This window comes from Ochotona princeps, chromosome 10, assembly GCF_030435755.1.
Source record: "Ochotona princeps isolate mOchPri1 chromosome 10, mOchPri1.hap1, whole genome shotgun sequence".
NCBI classification, from domain to species: Eukaryota; Metazoa; Chordata; class Mammalia; order Lagomorpha; family Ochotonidae; genus Ochotona; species Ochotona princeps.
Window position 1 is genome coordinate 31,936,616 of NC_080841.1, and position 16,012 is coordinate 31,952,627.

At 55.3% G+C, this 16,012-nt stretch overlaps 2 protein-coding genes across 2 annotated transcripts; both read right to left on the reverse strand.

Moving 5' to 3' along the window:
* Window positions 1-484: 484 nt before the first annotated feature.
* PYCR2 (pyrroline-5-carboxylate reductase 2) lies at window positions 485-4,113 on the reverse strand. Its single transcript, XM_004578602.2, has 7 exons — window positions 3,905-4,113; window positions 3,538-3,608; window positions 2,488-2,667; window positions 2,159-2,380; window positions 1,871-1,963; window positions 1,541-1,704; window positions 485-1,036 (listed from the first exon to the last, which is right to left on the reverse strand). Exons 1-7 carry the CDS (start codon window positions 3,969-3,971, stop codon window positions 871-873), a joined length of 963 nt encoding a protein of 320 aa, XP_004578659.1. The 5' UTR covers window positions 3,972-4,113; the 3' UTR covers window positions 485-870.
* Window positions 4,114-7,195: 3,082 nt separating this feature from the next.
* LEFTY1 (left-right determination factor 1) lies at window positions 7,196-10,764 on the reverse strand. Its single transcript, XM_004578600.2, has 4 exons — window positions 10,515-10,764; window positions 9,699-9,945; window positions 9,317-9,559; window positions 7,196-7,933 (listed from the first exon to the last, which is right to left on the reverse strand). The coding sequence occupies exons 1-4, from the start codon at window positions 10,762-10,764 to the stop codon at window positions 7,570-7,572; spliced, it is 1,104 nt and encodes a 367-aa protein (XP_004578657.2). The 3' UTR covers window positions 7,196-7,569.
* Window positions 10,765-16,012: the final 5,248 nt, after the last annotated feature.

A 16,012-nucleotide genomic window follows, 5' to 3' on the forward strand; every position in this document is an offset into this window, starting at 1 on the left:
CTTAACCCACTGTCCCAATACTCGCGCCATCTACGCCTGTCAAAATAACCTGGGTGTGTGGCAGACAGCACACTCCTGTGGATGAGCACCAGGTCCACGTAAGTCTGCGCAGGAAACTCACCAAGAGCTCAGGGAGCTGGCAACCCAGCCCAGGCTTCTGGGAGGTTGGGCTCAGGGCTAAGGCCACAGCCCCACCACTCACTGGCAGCACAACAGTACACATGTGCACTACTTCCCACAGGCCAGAGAAGAGAGGGCAGGTTTGACAGCCATGTGGTCTGTAGGGGACAGCCAGCTTTCCCCTGGGTCGGAGGGCCTGGCGCCGTTCTGCCATGAGCAATGGCCAACGTCAGAGATGGGAGCCCTCTGGGCCTGGGCCCTCATCTCTCAGCATCCTGGCCTCTTCCCTGTAGAGGGCGACCCTCCCACAGAACTAATGACACTTGAGAGGTCCTCCATAATGATGACTATATGGAGCATGAGAAAAGCAGAATAAAAAATACATTTTACTAGAGGAGTTAAAATTTAGCACAGAATAATGCTTCGCAATTGGAATACCTATAAAGCCAAGGGAAATGTAAGCACAGTCGAATTCCGTGCACTTCTGATTGGCTGTGACGATTCTAAGTTGCTCACTCCATTTTTTGAATCACAGAAAAGAAGGAACACGCTTTTTTTTCAGCCTCTTTTGCTACCATCCAATTGACCCTGCCTTGGGCTCCAGCGTAGGCCACGCAGCGTTGGCATGCCTGCCAAGCCAGGTTCTGGCTTGAGTTCTGTCCCCCAGCCTGATGCCCACGGTGGGTGGGTGGCGAGCAGGGCTGGGTGTGACCTCCAGCATCCGTCACCCAGCCAGGGGCTCTGGGCTGCTCAGTCCTTTTTGCCTCCCGGAGCCATGTTCCTGGTGAGGAGCTTCCCTGTGCTGGAGGGGGCCAACGTGGACACGGTCGGGGATTCCAGCTTGACTCTGTCCAGGAGGGTCTTCTTCAGGGCCGCCGGGGAGATCTTCTCCTGGTCAGCCATGGATTGCAGCTCTCTGCAGACAAAGCCCACGTGAAGCCCAGAGTTCCCCTGCGTGGGGAGCCCCCAGGCCCTGCTGCTCCACTTCCACCAAGGCCTACAGCCCAAACCCAACGCCCCTGCCGGCTCCTCAGCAACCCTCCGCAACTAAGTGCCGGTGTGTCTGATTTATCTCATTCACACTGAGCTAGGCGGAGAGCGATGAATGCTATCTGCAATCCTATGAAAAGAGTGTGGAAAATGATAGGTCTGGAGTCGTAGGTGAGAAGTGGAATCCTGCTCTCATTGCTTATTTGCTGTTTGACCTTGGAAAAACTGCTTCTGAATCTCAACTTCCTAAATCTAGGTACACCATGGCTGTCAGAAATGCAGTGAGAGTTCAGTGAGGCTTGCAGACCCCTCACTACACGAAGTTTAACAGGCTGTGGTGACTCCGGCACCACTCAGAGGCCCCAGCACGGCAGGGTCTGCAAGATGGTGCCCAGCCCAGGGACTGAGAGGGGGAGCGAGGTAGACCTACCGTGTTCGGGTACAGGAGGCCTCGACTGCATTGATGAGCAGAGAGCGGAAGCCTCCACTCTCCAGGAAGTGCAGGGCGTGGATGGTGGCCCCCCCAGGGGAGCAGACATTGTCCTTGAGCTGGCCTGGATGGTCCTCAGAGTCCAGCAGCATCTTGGCAGCTCCCTGTGGCAGAAAGGGACAGTGAGGGGACAGGATATTGTTGGTACACATGGAACAAGCTATCCCACACCCACTGCACCTGCCCAATCCCCATCGTGGCTTTCTGATCTACTCACTGGACCCACACCTCACACCCTGATCCCAAACATGCAAGAGGAAAAGTACTGACCAGCAAGGCCTGGGCCCCCAGGCGGACTGCCAGGCGGCGCGGCAGGCCCATCTTCACCCCACCGTCAGCCAAAGCGTCCACGGCCATGAATGCCTGTGGAAACAGTCACTGAGCCCCAGGTAGCAGGTACTCAATGCCCTCCCTGGGGTCTTCCTTTTCTGACCCTAGAACTAGCTCCCAGGGTCAGCTGCCTCCACCAGCCAGCCAGCCACATCCTTCTTGGCCCTATCCCCAGCCCACTCCACTGCCCACGTTCTCGGAAGGCTGAGAAAGCAGGGGAGGCCTCACATAGGCGGGCCCGCTGCCACTGAGTCCCGTGATGGCGTCGATCAGGTCCTCCTCCACCTCGGTGCAGAAGCCCACGCTGCTCATGAGCTGCTCCAGTAGCTGGCCGTCCTCCACCAGGGCGTGTGTGCCTGTGGCATACACCGTGGCCCCCTCCCGCACCAGCACAGGTGTGTTGGTCATGCAGCGGATCACCTTGGGAGCCGGCTGGAAAGCCATCAGCTTCTACAGCAGCAAGACAGGGACTGAGCGAGAGGCCTGCATCCTACAACCCACACCCCGCACCCACCCATTGACGGTCACTCCAGGGGCAGCAGAACTGAGAAGGGCACCTTCTCCACGGAGCTGATGGTGACTCCGGCCGCACAGGAGACCACGATGTGCCGGGGCTGCACATCAGCCCCGATCTCGTCCAGGATGAAGGGGATGATGTGCGGCTTCACGGCCAGGAACAGCACGTCACTGTGCCTCACAGTCTCCTTGTTGCTGCGGGTCAGGTTCACACCCATCTTCTGCAGGACGAGACAGCCAAGCGGCTGGTGCTGGAGCAGCCTGGCTGAGCCCAGGCCGCCCTGGAGCTGCTGAACCCTGGTCAAGCTCACTCTGCCAACGGCTGCCTACAATTCCTTGCCCTGTCTCCTCAATGGACACAAAGTGTTCTGCTGCTGCTACTGAACAAGTCAGCACAGGCGTTAAGTCCTGGAAAACTTCTCCATGGAAACCAGGAAAAGGCTATCCCTTCAGTGCCCGCCCCCAATCTTCTAACACCCAAGACACACATGGTGAAACGTGGCACAGAGGAAAGCGAGATGTCAGCACCCAATGGGTGCATCGGAGACAGATCAGGTCCCATCCAGCTCCAGCTACTAGTTCAGTTAATTACATAGAATCCATATAGTCTAGAGGTGGGCCCAAACTGGGCAACCAGGTCTCCCGGTGCCAGGAATATCAGGGACTATGTCCCTGGCCTCATTAGCCACCCTCTTAGCCACACAGCTCAGGGTCTGGGTGAACCAGAAAAAAGGTTGCTGCATTCATGCCCCAGCATAACAAAGTTACTATTATTCTAAGAAACAGCCTCAGGGCACTACATACTTTAAAACCCCACAACTAGCGGTCAAGGAAGAATGACTCATTAGTTGGGTACTCCTGTGCCTGTACTTTCCATATGTTGTTGCTATTGGTGGATCCTCTCCAGTACCGCCTCCTGTCCCATAGTGGGGTGCACCCCCCATATGGAGGCCCTCCCTGAGGGTGGGAGGATGGCAAGGTTGCTGGTGGGAGGTCACTGCCAGCCATGGGCCAGCAGGACTCAGCTCATCTCGGGTCTTCCCTGGCCTGGCGCGCCACCCTCTTCCCCACCACCTCTTGACATCGCCTACCCTGAGCGCAGACACGGTGGGCAGGTCCATTTCCGGGGAGCTGGCCATTATCTTGTGCGCCGACAGGATGCCTAGCAGAATTAGAGCCAGATAAGGAGCGTGACCCCCACCCTCAGCTCCATCCCATTCCCATTGTTTTCCCTGGGGAAGCCGAATTAGAACCACAGTCGTTCCAAACAGTGCCAGATTTGGTTACTCCAAGTCTCACGCGCGCACCTGCTCTTAACAAGCGCCTCGTCAACCCCACGGGGTTCAAACTGCACCCACCCCATTTATTCACTGATGCATGCTGATGAGGAAGAGCCCTTTTCCGATCCGGATCAGGGCCCGCTCCCCCGCCCGCTCACTCCAGCCGCCCTGGGCTCACCTGCTGCCGTGAAGCCCCGCGCCAGCGCACAGGCCAGCTGGCCGGCGCCGATGAAGCCCACGCTCATGGTGCCAGGTCCGCGCCTCCGGGCAGCCGCAAGAACCCGCTCCGCGTCAGCAAGTGCCGGGCCCACCCGCGGCGCGGCGAGAAAGGCCTGATCTTGGAGATCCCGGGCACCTTCTGACCACTACTAGGGTGAGCCTGGCACAATCCCTTCGCTTCCACGCTCACCCCGGGATGCTCTGGCCGCGCCGGCGACGGCGCCTCCGGCCACGTGGCCCCGCCACGCCCTGGAAACCAATCCTCAGTCAGCGGCTCAGAGCGGACCAATCCGCGACCGATTCTGCGCCGAGGGCCCGCCTTCTCCTGCTGGACTAGTGGGAGGAACCTTGGATAAGACCCAAAGCCGCTGGCGCCGGCGGCTGACGTGAGCCCCGAGGCCGGAAGTTGCTGTCAATCCCTCCTGGGGCTCCGGGTTCTCAGCTGAAGTATGAGAATGTGCTGGGCTGGCAGTTGAGGGGATGGACGAGACCCTGCGGGCGGAAGCTTGGAGCCCCACGGGCTCTGAGTCAAGGGTCCAGCTCCCCGCTTCTGGCCTTATACTTCCAGGGCCATGGTTGCCCTGGGTCTGTGTCTCTTCTAGGTCTCTTGCTTTCTCAGGTCTGAGGCTAGCCCGGGTCCATGGCTTGCTGGATGTGTGCATGTTGGGCTGTTATGGAAGACTCTGTTGATAACCCTAGTGGTGGCACAACCCCCAAGCCAGCGCAGGTCACCTAGGACAGGGAGCAAAGTCGCTCTTGCACCCCTAAAAGTTTGGAGACTTGAGTGCTGGCCAGAAACTGGTGAATTTTGGTGATCTTTAGTGAGATCTGTTGTTTTCCAGAGCTTAAGTTTTCTATGAACAAAGTTTTGATGTTTTGTTTGACTTGTAGTCATTGGTAGAATGACCTCGCAGACCTTGAAGGTCCATTTTCTTGGTGTTGTGGTTCCCAGAGCATCCAAGGCAGGTGCCTGTGAGGGGATGTTGAGAGATGTGGAGAGGAGAGGCCTGCTGTTACCACCACCACTCCTCACCTGTTTCCCCAGCCCCTGGGGACACACCAATATGCTACTGCCATGGTGCCAAGGATGTATTGTCTCCATGTCCCCCAAGTCTCCCTGGGTGCCCGTGCCCTAGCCTGTCAGTGTACTGAGCCAGTAGGCACAGCCACGAAGCTGCCAGGACTTGCCCAACCTGGCTTCCACTACTGCCCAGCATTCCAGGGTGCAGCTGCTCTGTCCTGCATCCTGGCCCACCGCTGTGCCCTTGCTATCCACCTCAGCCAAAATGATTGAGGCTTCATTTCTGTCTTCACTTGCCTGGGTTCTTCCATTGCAGGCCTTGGGCCTTGCCTCCCTGCTTATCTCTAAACTGCAGACACATCTCTTGTGAGAACTGATGCCACCCGGGAGACCAGCCAGGACCTTGAGAAGGCAGGCAGGTCCACTGGCTACCAGCCCTCTGACCCGGGAACCTCTTGGGGGAGCCTTACCTTGCATACATTTTTGCATTTAGTTTTGTCATTATACAAATAGTCCATGCTTATAGAAAGACTTGGTATTATAGCCAATAAAAAAGCACACGCTGCCTTTAATCCCACCAATGAAAATGGAAATCTGCGGGGCCAAAGTGATGGCTCAACTGGCTAATCCTCCACCTCTAAGCACCCATCACAGGTGCCAGTTCATTTCCCACCTGCTCCACTTCTGATCCACATCCCTGCTTGTGGCCTGGGAAAGCAGTAGAGAGAGGATGGCCCAAGTGTTTGGGACCCTGCATCTGCACGGGTGACCTGGAAGAAGCTCCTGGCTTCAGATTGGCTCGGCTCTTGCCATTGTGGCCATTTGGGGAGTGAGCCTGAGAATAGAAGATCTTTGTCTCTCTTTGTAAATTTGCCTTTCCAATGAAAAGAAATCTTTGAAATGGAAATCTGTGACCCTTTAGAGTATAACTCAGCATTTTTTCTGTGTAGTAAGACACATCTTAAGCCTGATTTCTATTTGTTAACATATTTTTTAAATGTTTATTTTCATCTACTTGAAAGGTAGAGAGCCCAACTCAAAGGTACATGGAGGGAACTTGCCAGATGTGGCAGCTTTCCAATGAGAGATTCTAACCCCATGACTGTGTCATGAGCAAAGTCCTCTGCCTAGGGCAAGGGGTGGGAAGGAGTGTTGACAGTCGACACTTTTGCACTGCCTCAGCCTCAGTTTTTCGACCTGAACAGGAATAACTCTGTCACGAAGGGTAGTTACAAGTTCACAGTGAATGCTTAGTGAAGGGATCTTGCTTACCACACCGCTATTCAACACACCCATTCCCATAACCACCAGTGCAGTGTTAAGTGCTTCCCAAGGAGCAGGTAATACTATGTTTGGAATGAGATTTGTATGAGAAAATAAGAATATCCTAAATGAAAGTTTCAAACGCAATCATTCCTATCTTTGATGCACCCGAGAAGCTGGGGGACTTTAAGCCTCTGCCTGCAGGGCAAGCATCCCATATGGGTGCCTGTTGGGTCCTGGCTGCGCCACTTACCATCAACTCCCTGCCTGGGAAAGCAGCGGAGGATAGTCCAAGACCTTGGATCCCTTCACCTGAGGGAGAAACCCACAAGAAATTCAGGCTTCAGATTGGCTTAGTTCTAGCTGTTGCAGCTGTTTGGGTAGTGAACCAGCAGAGAGGAGCACGCTCTCTCTCTCTGGGTTTCTCCTCTCTTAAAAAAAAAAAAAAAAGTATTTTAAAAACTACTAAAAGTTGCATTTAAAAAAATAAAGAATAATCCCAGAAATACAGAGTGACACGTCATTTAGTTTTATTTCTTCAGCTTTTCTATGTGCACGTGTTTCGTCTACATTAAAGAAACACCGTGTAAAGACAAGTGGTTTCTGGCACTGTGGTCCCTGCAGTAATTATGGGATCCCCCACATGGGACTGGCAGCAGGGAGTCTGCAGGGATGGCTCAGGTCTCTGCCCCACGGCATCTTCCAGCTGGAGCCCACTCCTCCTTTGTGAGAGAAAGCGGGGACCCTAAGTCTTCTACATGTGCTGGGGGGGGGGGGCTCCCAGCTTGCAGCCCCATGAGACTCCAGAGCCAGGGAGGTGCTGATTCCCCATCCATCTCCCTCAGCTGGCAGTCTGCTTCCTCCGTCCTAGTGCCCTCTCAGGGAAGGGGGGACTAGGGTGACTTCAAAAAGTCCAGAAGGGTCAGTGTTTGGGGGGATGAGGTCGTTTTCTGAGATATCCCCCATCTAGGAGAAGCAGGGATTTCCTTCCTTTTGTTCTTAATTCATCATAGGATGGGGGGCACCGGTTTTCTTTCCTCGGTTCTCATTGCAGCATTTTTGTTATTGTTGTTCCACGCTCAATGAAGAATTAATTAGCCAGAGAATAGAACTCCCCCTGCCCCCATCCCCAAAAATCTGTCCATTGCTTAGCTCTCTGGGATTCCCTAACACAACTGATATTCTTCACTCATGTAAGTGCTTAGGATGAAGGGTGGCCAAAGCTCTACGGGGCGCTACATCGGGACGGGGTCACTTGCTAAATGTACAATTAAAACCTACGTGTTAACACTTGCATCTATGCCTGTGTCTGGTCAGAGGCCTCAGGAGCAACAGGGGCACTACGGCTCCAACCTCCTGGGCACAGGTGCCCCATCTGAGGCACAGCTACACCTCTGTACCCTCATGTTGGGCAGGCTGACCACCCGGGGCCTGGTCCTGCCTCCCTCCTTCATGTTGACAATCAAAGGCAACGAGGTCGTCTCCGAGGCAATGCACTGTCGTGGGCCCAGGTGTGGCCACTGGAGGCTCAGGCGCTCCGGAGGCTGCAGACAGCTGCCCACACACTCATAGGCCAGGAAGCCAGGGGGCTCCAGGACCCAGTTCTCAGCCCACTTCATCCCCTGCAGGTCAATGTAGGTCTCCTGGCGACAGCAGCGGGTGCCCTCGGTTGCTGGAATCTCAGGGTCACAGTTGTCTTGAGCTCTGTGCGGAGACAACCAGAGATAGGGCCAGAGATCAGCTGGGAAGGCTGAGGCGAGGGGGCTCAGGGGGAAACTTAGAGGTGCATCTGAGAGGGAGGTCTGTGATCCATCCCTCATCAAGTTTAAGAAACTGAATATTGGGCCCGGCATGGTAGCCTAGTGGCTAAAGTCCTCGCTTTGCACGCTCTGGGACCCCATATGGGCACCGGTTCTAATCCTGGCAGCCCCACTTCCCATCTGGCTCCCTGCTTGTGGTTTGGGAAAGCAGTAGAGGACAGCCCAAAGCCTTGGGACTTGGGACCTTGCACTCACTTCGGATCAGTACAGTTCTGGCCACATGGGGAGTGAATCAGCGAATGGAAGATCTTCCTCTCTGTCTCTCCTCCTCTCTATATATCTGACTTTGCAATAAAAATAAATAATTTTTTTTAAAAGCTGGATATTCACAATAGAGAATGAATGATCAAGTGTCCACACCTTGGCCACTATGTATTAGGATGTCCCCAGGGACCAGGAGCCAGGTGCCTCCCAGGTATCATCTCAGGGGACAACTATCTTTCGTCCTCAGATGAACCTTGAAGCAGGGTCCAACTTTACCTGTCTTGCATCAGAGGCCCAAAGACCCCACAGCATTTAGTGAGGCACCAGAAGGATACAGCCAATAGGAGGCAGAGCTGGATGGAACCCAGGCACTCTCGCTCCAGGAAGCCCGTTATTAACCTCTTCTGTGGTGATATCCGTGGGGGGTTTGATTCCAGGACATCCCCAACACATACACCCGACACTCCCTAGATGTTAAAACCTACCTGTGCTCACGTTCCTTATTTACTTATAACCTGTACAACTCTCTCGAATCTGTTAAATCATCTCTAGGGTCACTCATAATAATACCATGCAAATGCTGTAGTCTAGGTCTACGTTGTGCTGTTTAGGGAGTAAGGCTCAAGGGCAAAGTACCCACGTGTTTGGGACAGGGGTGCTTTCATTCTGACCTCTGGCTGAACCCATAGATGCAAAACCCATAGGAACAGGGCTTAGTTGTGCTACACAACCACTGCCCCAAACAGGCACCCAGTCCCCAGAAAAAGGACGTCACCAAAGTGGGAGGCACAGGATTCCGCTAATATTTTCTGCTGATATTTTTCAAAGATTCATCATGAAGATAAAGTAAACAACAAACGATTGATGTGTGTGACTCAATGACAACGTAAAAGTCCACTGGAAACTGTTGGATGTTTTTCATGAAATGTTCAAATAACAAAATTTTTACCATTGAAAACCCTGCTCTGATACCTTGCTGCTCAGCAGCAGCAGCCAGTCCAGGAAACAGAACCCTGGACTAACCAGCTCCCTGCATCCGCAGCCCTCACATCCCAGTGCCTACCCATAGTGCTTGAGGTCCAGGGTGTGCAGCTCCAGCTGCGGCTCGCTCGACACACCACCAGCCTCCCCTTGCCAGGCAAAGCGCACCAGCCTGTGCGCGCTGGAGGAGCCTGCGCCCAGGTGCTCCCTCTGCACAGACACCTGCAGCAGCAGCGGCTGCCGGGGCTCCTTCAGCTGCTGCCAGAAGTTCACTGCCTCCGTCACATCGAACGCCTTCCAGCCGCTCTGGTGGATGGACACCAGCCTGAGAGAGAGAGTGCGCGCAGCCTCAGGGTGGGGTGGGGCCTGGGCTACCCCTCCCACCCCGCCCCACAAGCATGCACACACAGAGCCCGTTCCCCTGCCCGCACCCCGCCTACACCCCAGCACCTCCTTGCCCCTACCTGGAGTCGATGAGGGAGGTGTGGTTGGAGCCGTCGTCACGGATGCGCAGCCACTCCACGGTGACCCGGGCCTGGGCGCTGTGCGGGGGCAGGCGCTCGTGCCTGCGCAGGGTGGCCTTGGGGACCGGCTCCTGGAAGAGCCGCAGCACAGCCTGCACCAGCTCGCTGTTAGGCGGCAGCCGCTGCTCCATGCCAAACACTAGCAGGTGCGTGTGTGCCTCGGTGATCAGGAGCCTGCCGGCCACCTCTGAGGACAGGAGAAAGGTCAGCGGGGCGCTCGGAGTGGGGGGGACACAACCAGGTGGCTGACCATCTCACACAGCAGGAGCGCTGACAAAGTCCCAGTGGGAGGAATGACAAAGTCTTCTCAGGAAGAGGTGGAGAATACCCTGTGGGATGCTGGCCCTGGGACGTCCTGGGAGGAGATTCCCAGCCCAGGGAAACTGCTGCAGCAGATCTGGGGCCCACAGCCCAACAGTGGGTCACTTGGTCTTCAACTTGAGTGTTTCCTGTGCCCACCCAGTCACTCCCATGTGCACATTTCAGGGAAGCAGACGTTCCAGGTGTGCAGGGCGATGCTGGCCTTCTGGAAACTGGGCCCCAGCAAGGCCTGCCTTTCACCCAGTGCTCTCAGGGGGGGCTGTTCCCTGCAACAACCCCACCCCAGAGCATTGCTTTTCTTTCTGTGCCCTGGTCCTGGCCACTACCCAAAGTCCCACAGGGCCTCCCCAGAGCCACACAGCAGAGATGCTCTGGTCCCGCCCTCCCCGTCCTACCCCTTACAGGGCCAGGGTGCAGCTGGGCAGGGGGCCTCACCTCGGAAGTTCTGGCTGAACCTCTTGCCGCGGGAGCGCTCCCTGTGGCCGTGCTGCAGCAGGGCCACGTATTGGGCTCTCACATGGGCAGGCACGGCCAGGCCCTCCAGGTCGGCTCTGTCCAGGACGGGCGCCTGGTGGAGGTGCAGCTGCTGCAGCAGGCTGGCCAGGATCTGCTCCCCGCTCAGCGCCGCCCCTGGCGGGGCCAGGGATAGCAGCCACAGTGTCCAGCAGAGCCACAGGGGCCGCATGGTGCTGTGTCCAGGAGGCTCCTGGAGGGTCTGGGGTGTGGCTGGTGTGCTGAGAGCCTAAGCTGGGCCAGCTTTATAGCTGGGCCTGGGCTGGCCTAGGGTGGTGGGAGGGAGAGAGGGGGGAGGTGGAGTGGGGGAGAGGTCACACCCCGGACCTCCTGGGAGCCCAGCAGCCAGACAGGTCCCTGAGCCTGAAGGAGGGAGCTGTCTAAAAAGGCTCAAGGATCTGTGGAAGCCACTGGGCACTGGAGCCCGGGCTGTGCCGTCTCAAAAATGTTGTTAGTGCTGGTTCCACTTTCCTGGCTCTACCCTAATGACTGTGGTGTGGAAGTGAGACCCCTTAGCCAGCTATTTCAGGCTCTTCCTGTAGGAGAGTCTGCTTGTAGGTTTGTTCATCGTGAAGGAAGCAGTGAAAGTGGTTGGCTCCCCTTTCAACTCTGGCCACTGTCACAGAAGCCCCTGGTGCCATCCCATGCCACCCTTTAGCCTGTGCACACTCCCGTCTGTTCGCTACACTGTACCACCTCGGCCCCTAAGTACTAGGTCACAGTCCTTGAGCTCCCCCAGCCAGGACAGGGACCGAGCAGCTGCAATCTGCAAACCCCACAAGAAGCAATGAGGCAGGTTTTTTGGCGATCACTCACCCTCAGCCAGGGCGCCCCTTTCCAGTCACCACGGGGTTCTGGTCAGGGCACTGTCATGTCCAGGTGATTTCCAGACACAGCACAGGGACAGTGATCAAGAAAGCAGAGGTCAAGGCTGTCCACAGGTGTGCCCTGTCCAAAGACACAGGAAGTGGTGGGGGCCCCTTGGGGTGGGAGCTCCCCAGTGCCTCCTCAGATCCTCATTCTGGACTGGCTGGATTTGTCAGAATGAATAAGTACACAGCAGGTGTTCAGCCCAGGACTGGGTCCCTGGTGAACAGCCTGCTTACCAGGAGTCTCTGCCTGAAGTCTGCGTTCCCAGGGTTGGGACTTTCCTCAAAGTATCAGAAACAGGAACAGCGCTCCCTCTGTGCCAGGCCCTGTTCCCAGTGCTGAGCAGGTACTTGCCCAGCATCTGAGGAGCAGGTGTTGGCTTCAGGTGCAGCCCTGCAGGCAAGATGGAGTGGCCTGCTGGCTGTGGGGGTCAGTGCAGGAGGGGAGCTGTTTCCAGGGGCCCCTGCTTGAGTTGAGCACATGCAAAAGGAAGCCTATGCTATCTCTGGATGGTCTTATGCTGTATTCTGCCACATGACGGTGAGTCAATGGTGGCAGTACACAGGGGGCAGTCCCAGTGAGGCAGGAAGGAAGGCATGCTGGGCTGTGCCCTGTGGGCGTGCCTCGTCACCGACAGGTCACTCATGTCACCCTCTACTTGCTCATGCGTGGATGGCAGTGCTCACTTCAGCAGCACATATACTTAAAATTGGAACCATGCATGTAGCAGGCAGGGAAAAATTGTGAATGCATGAGGAACACTGTGTGCATATTACTACTCACATATTCACATGCAGGTGCTCAGAGACCCAGGCCTGGAGAGTCCCTAGTCAGGGGGTGCTTAGGATGGGGCGTGGTAAATAAGAATAGCACTAATCATGGACTTAGTGGTGACTAGTGCTACAGACCATGTTTGTACATATTATTAACTCCACCCTCACAAGCACCGGGGATGTTGTCAGCATTATTTCCTTTTTTAAAATGTTTAAATTTTGGGCCCAGCATGGTAGTCCTTGCTTTGTACACACTGGGTTCCCATATGGGCACTGGTTCTAATCCCGGAGGCCCTGCTTCCCATCCAACTCTCTGCTTGTGGCCTGTGAAAGCAGTTGAGGATAGCCCAAAGCCTTGGGACCCTGTACCAGCGTGGGAGACCTAGAAAGGGCTCTGGGCTCCTGACTTCGGATTGGCTCAGTTCCGGCCTTTTCAGCCATTTAGGGAGCAAACCAGTGGACATAAGATCTTCCTCTCTGTATATTTGACTTTCCAATTACTTTTTTTTTTTAATGCTTAAATTTTGATTGACTTTATCTGGTTTTTTTAAAGATTTATTTTTTGTTACAGAGTCAGATATACATAGAGGAGAGACAGAGAGGAAGATCTTCCGTCCGATGATTCACTCCCCAAGTGAGCCGCAACGGGCTGGTGCGCGCCAATCCGAAGCCGGGAACCTGGAACCTCTTCCGGGTCTCCCTCGCGGGTGCAGTGTCCCAATGCATTGGGCTGTCCTCAACTGCTTTCCCAGGCCACAAGCAGGGAGCTGGATGGGAAGTGGAGCTGCCGGGATTAGAACCGGCGCCCATATGGAATCCCGGGGCTTTCAAGGCGAGGACTTTAGCCGCTAGGCCACGCCGCCGGGCCCGGGCTCCGGTTCTAATCCCGGCAGATCTACTTCCCATCCAGCTCCCTGCTTGTGGCCTGGGAAAGCAGTCAAGGACGGCCCAAAGCTTTGGGTCCCTGCACCCACGTGGGAGACCCGGAAGAGGTTCCTGGCTCCCGGCTTCAGAATGGCACAGCACCGGCCGTTGCGGCTCACTTGGGGAGTGAATCATCAGATGGAAGATCTTCCTCTCTGTCTCTCCTCCTCTGTGTATATCTGGCTGTAATAAAATGAATAAATCTTTAAAAAAAAAAAAAAAAAAGAACCGGAGCCCATATGGGATCTCGGCGCGTTCAAGGCGAGGACTTCAGTCGCTAAGCCACAGTGCCGGGCCCGATTTACTTTATTTGAAAGACAGAGAGACAGAGATCTCTTAACCACTGGCTTACTCCCCAGGTTCCCACAACAGCCAGGGTTGGACCTGGCTGAAGCCAGGAACATGAAACTGCATCAGGTCTTCCACCTTGGGAGCAGGTACCCAAGCAAGTACTTGGGCCACCATCTCTTGGTGCAATAGCAGATCAGAAGCAGAATAGCTGGGATTTGAACGAATGCTTTGATAGAGGACCCAAGCATCCCAAGTGGCAGCTCAACCTGCTGTGCCATGATGCCCACCCCCAATATTTCCATTATTTTTAGGTGAAGACATGGAGACTCTAAACTTTTCCAAAGTCATACAGCTAGTCTACACAGAAGGGAAGGGCACAGGAGTAGAATCTCACGCACCAGTGAAAGGTAGCAGGCTCCGAGCTCCTGGCAGCCCACCGTGGGGGAAAAGAAGCGAGGGGGTCAGAGACTCATGGCCTCAGCTGCTTCTTGGCTTCCCTCTCCTTTCCAAGGGAACTGTGTCATTCACATCCCATCCTGGAGCTCCCATCGCCAAGTCTGAATGTCCCCTAAAGCCGTAGGTTGCATCCGGTCCCAAGTCACACTCCCGTCCTGTCTGTGACAAGTGTAGCTAGCCTACTTCCACAGTAGCTGTGGTTTTTCTTTGCAAGTGATTAGCAGAGAAAGGACTTATTTGATGCAAACATTTGGGTCTTAAGTCAGGCCAAAAGGTGCAGAAATGTCACATTTACAGGCAACCCCAGGCCTAGTGGCCCCGGGGCCTCGGTAGCTGTTTGGAGGCTGGTGTTCTGTAAATATGCAGTAGTCCACCACCCTGCTGCTGGGTGACAGGAGCCTGGTGGCTTATCACTGGATCACCGGCAGTTGTGGTGCCAAGGATCTAACACCCAGTGGGCTCTCGCATGCCACAGCCCCCTCCCCAAGGCCTGGTACCTAGATGCTCACAATGATGTGAGCCATTCAGAAGTGTCCCTTCTCCGACTGACTGGCAGATGCCCACAAACAGGCCATCTCCCACCTAGAAGACTCTGATCTGAGCTTCACAGGGAGTCCCTGGCTGATCAGGAACCCTGCTAGCCTTGGTTAACTAACCAACTAAAGTGCAATCTCTTAGCACAGAGCCAAGCCCAGGTCCAAGTCCTCTCAGGGTTCCATGGTTACTGGAACCACTGGTCAATGGCCAGCCTCTGCTGGCAGATCCTGGCTGCTTCTTCAATGTTCTTGGAACCTCTTGGAGCCTGGAGGCTTGGTTTATCACTGGGCAACAGATCTCTTCTCAGTCTTGGGGAGCTCTTTTGGGAGAGGAGGGGAATCTGGGAGCAGTTAGTACCACCAGAGGGCTGTCCAGCAGGCGCCCTGCCCTCCTCCTTGCCCTTGCACCTTTGTGGCAGCAGAATGCTCCAGAACATCCGCTTGCCCTCCAGTTTTAGGGCAGAATAAAAATAAGGCTCAGAAAGATTCTCGCTTTCCCAAGCGTGTGCTTGCACAGTTGGTGACTGATACCCATGCCAAGTCAGGTCTTCCACTTTTAGCCTGTCTTGCTCCTGACCACATGAAGCCAGCCAGGCTTGGCCATTGGCCTCCAGCAGCTGGAGACTCCGCCAACCCAGGGGTGAGTCTGGGTGGGGGCTTGAGAAGCGTGAGAAGCAGACAGACAGGGCAAATCCCCCAGACCTCAGAGCTTTCCCAAGACACCAGCCCTGAGGTCGTGAATGTGGATTCCTAGCAGCCCGAAGAGCTTTGCTGGGGACATAAAGTAATTGGGCAATTAGCTAACAGCCAAGAGGAGCAGCCCTATGTGGATTGGGAGGCTTTTGACAATGGACAGATTAGTGGAGGGCAGCCTTCCTTTGTCGTGCAGAGGAAGGCGCCTGGGGTCAGGTCAGGCCTGAAAAGTGGTGCATTTGTAAACCGGCAGCTTCAGGAGTGGAGATGTTTGCAGAACAGGGACCACCACTTATAAAACTGTCTAGACCAGACTGTCCCCTCCCAGACACGGCCAGGGGGAAGTCACCCAGACTGTTGACCCACCTGTAGGGCTAAGGGGTTTCAAATTTGGTGCCTATTTTTGACTGTGCTGTGAATGCCCTGAGGGGTCACTGTAGGATGCCGCGTGCGTGCAAACGCTAAGGCTTTGCACGGCATTTGTTTTGCTTACTTAGGATAGAACTGCACCTCCTCCGACCCAGATGGCCTTTGGATAACCCAGACATCTCAGCTTGTCCTGTGAGCCAGGCAGTGGCTCTGCCTTAGTGTTATCCAGACTGACTCAGGGCAAGCTGGCGTCCTGAGCTTTCCACAGCCACAGTTCTGGCATCCCCTGCCTGCTGGCAGTTCTGGGTCTGTTCCCTGACGGAACCTAGGAGCATCCTTGGGGGTTCCTGGACCCCAGCCCAGGCCTGTTGGGTTGACGTGGCAGGGGGCAGGGTCTGGAATCAGGCTGCTGGAGATTCTGGGCATTTGAGGTTTGAGAAGCAGGGATGTAGTGTGGGGGGTGAGGGGCAGCAGCACTATGGAGCTGAGAGTTAAGGAGGCTGCTAGA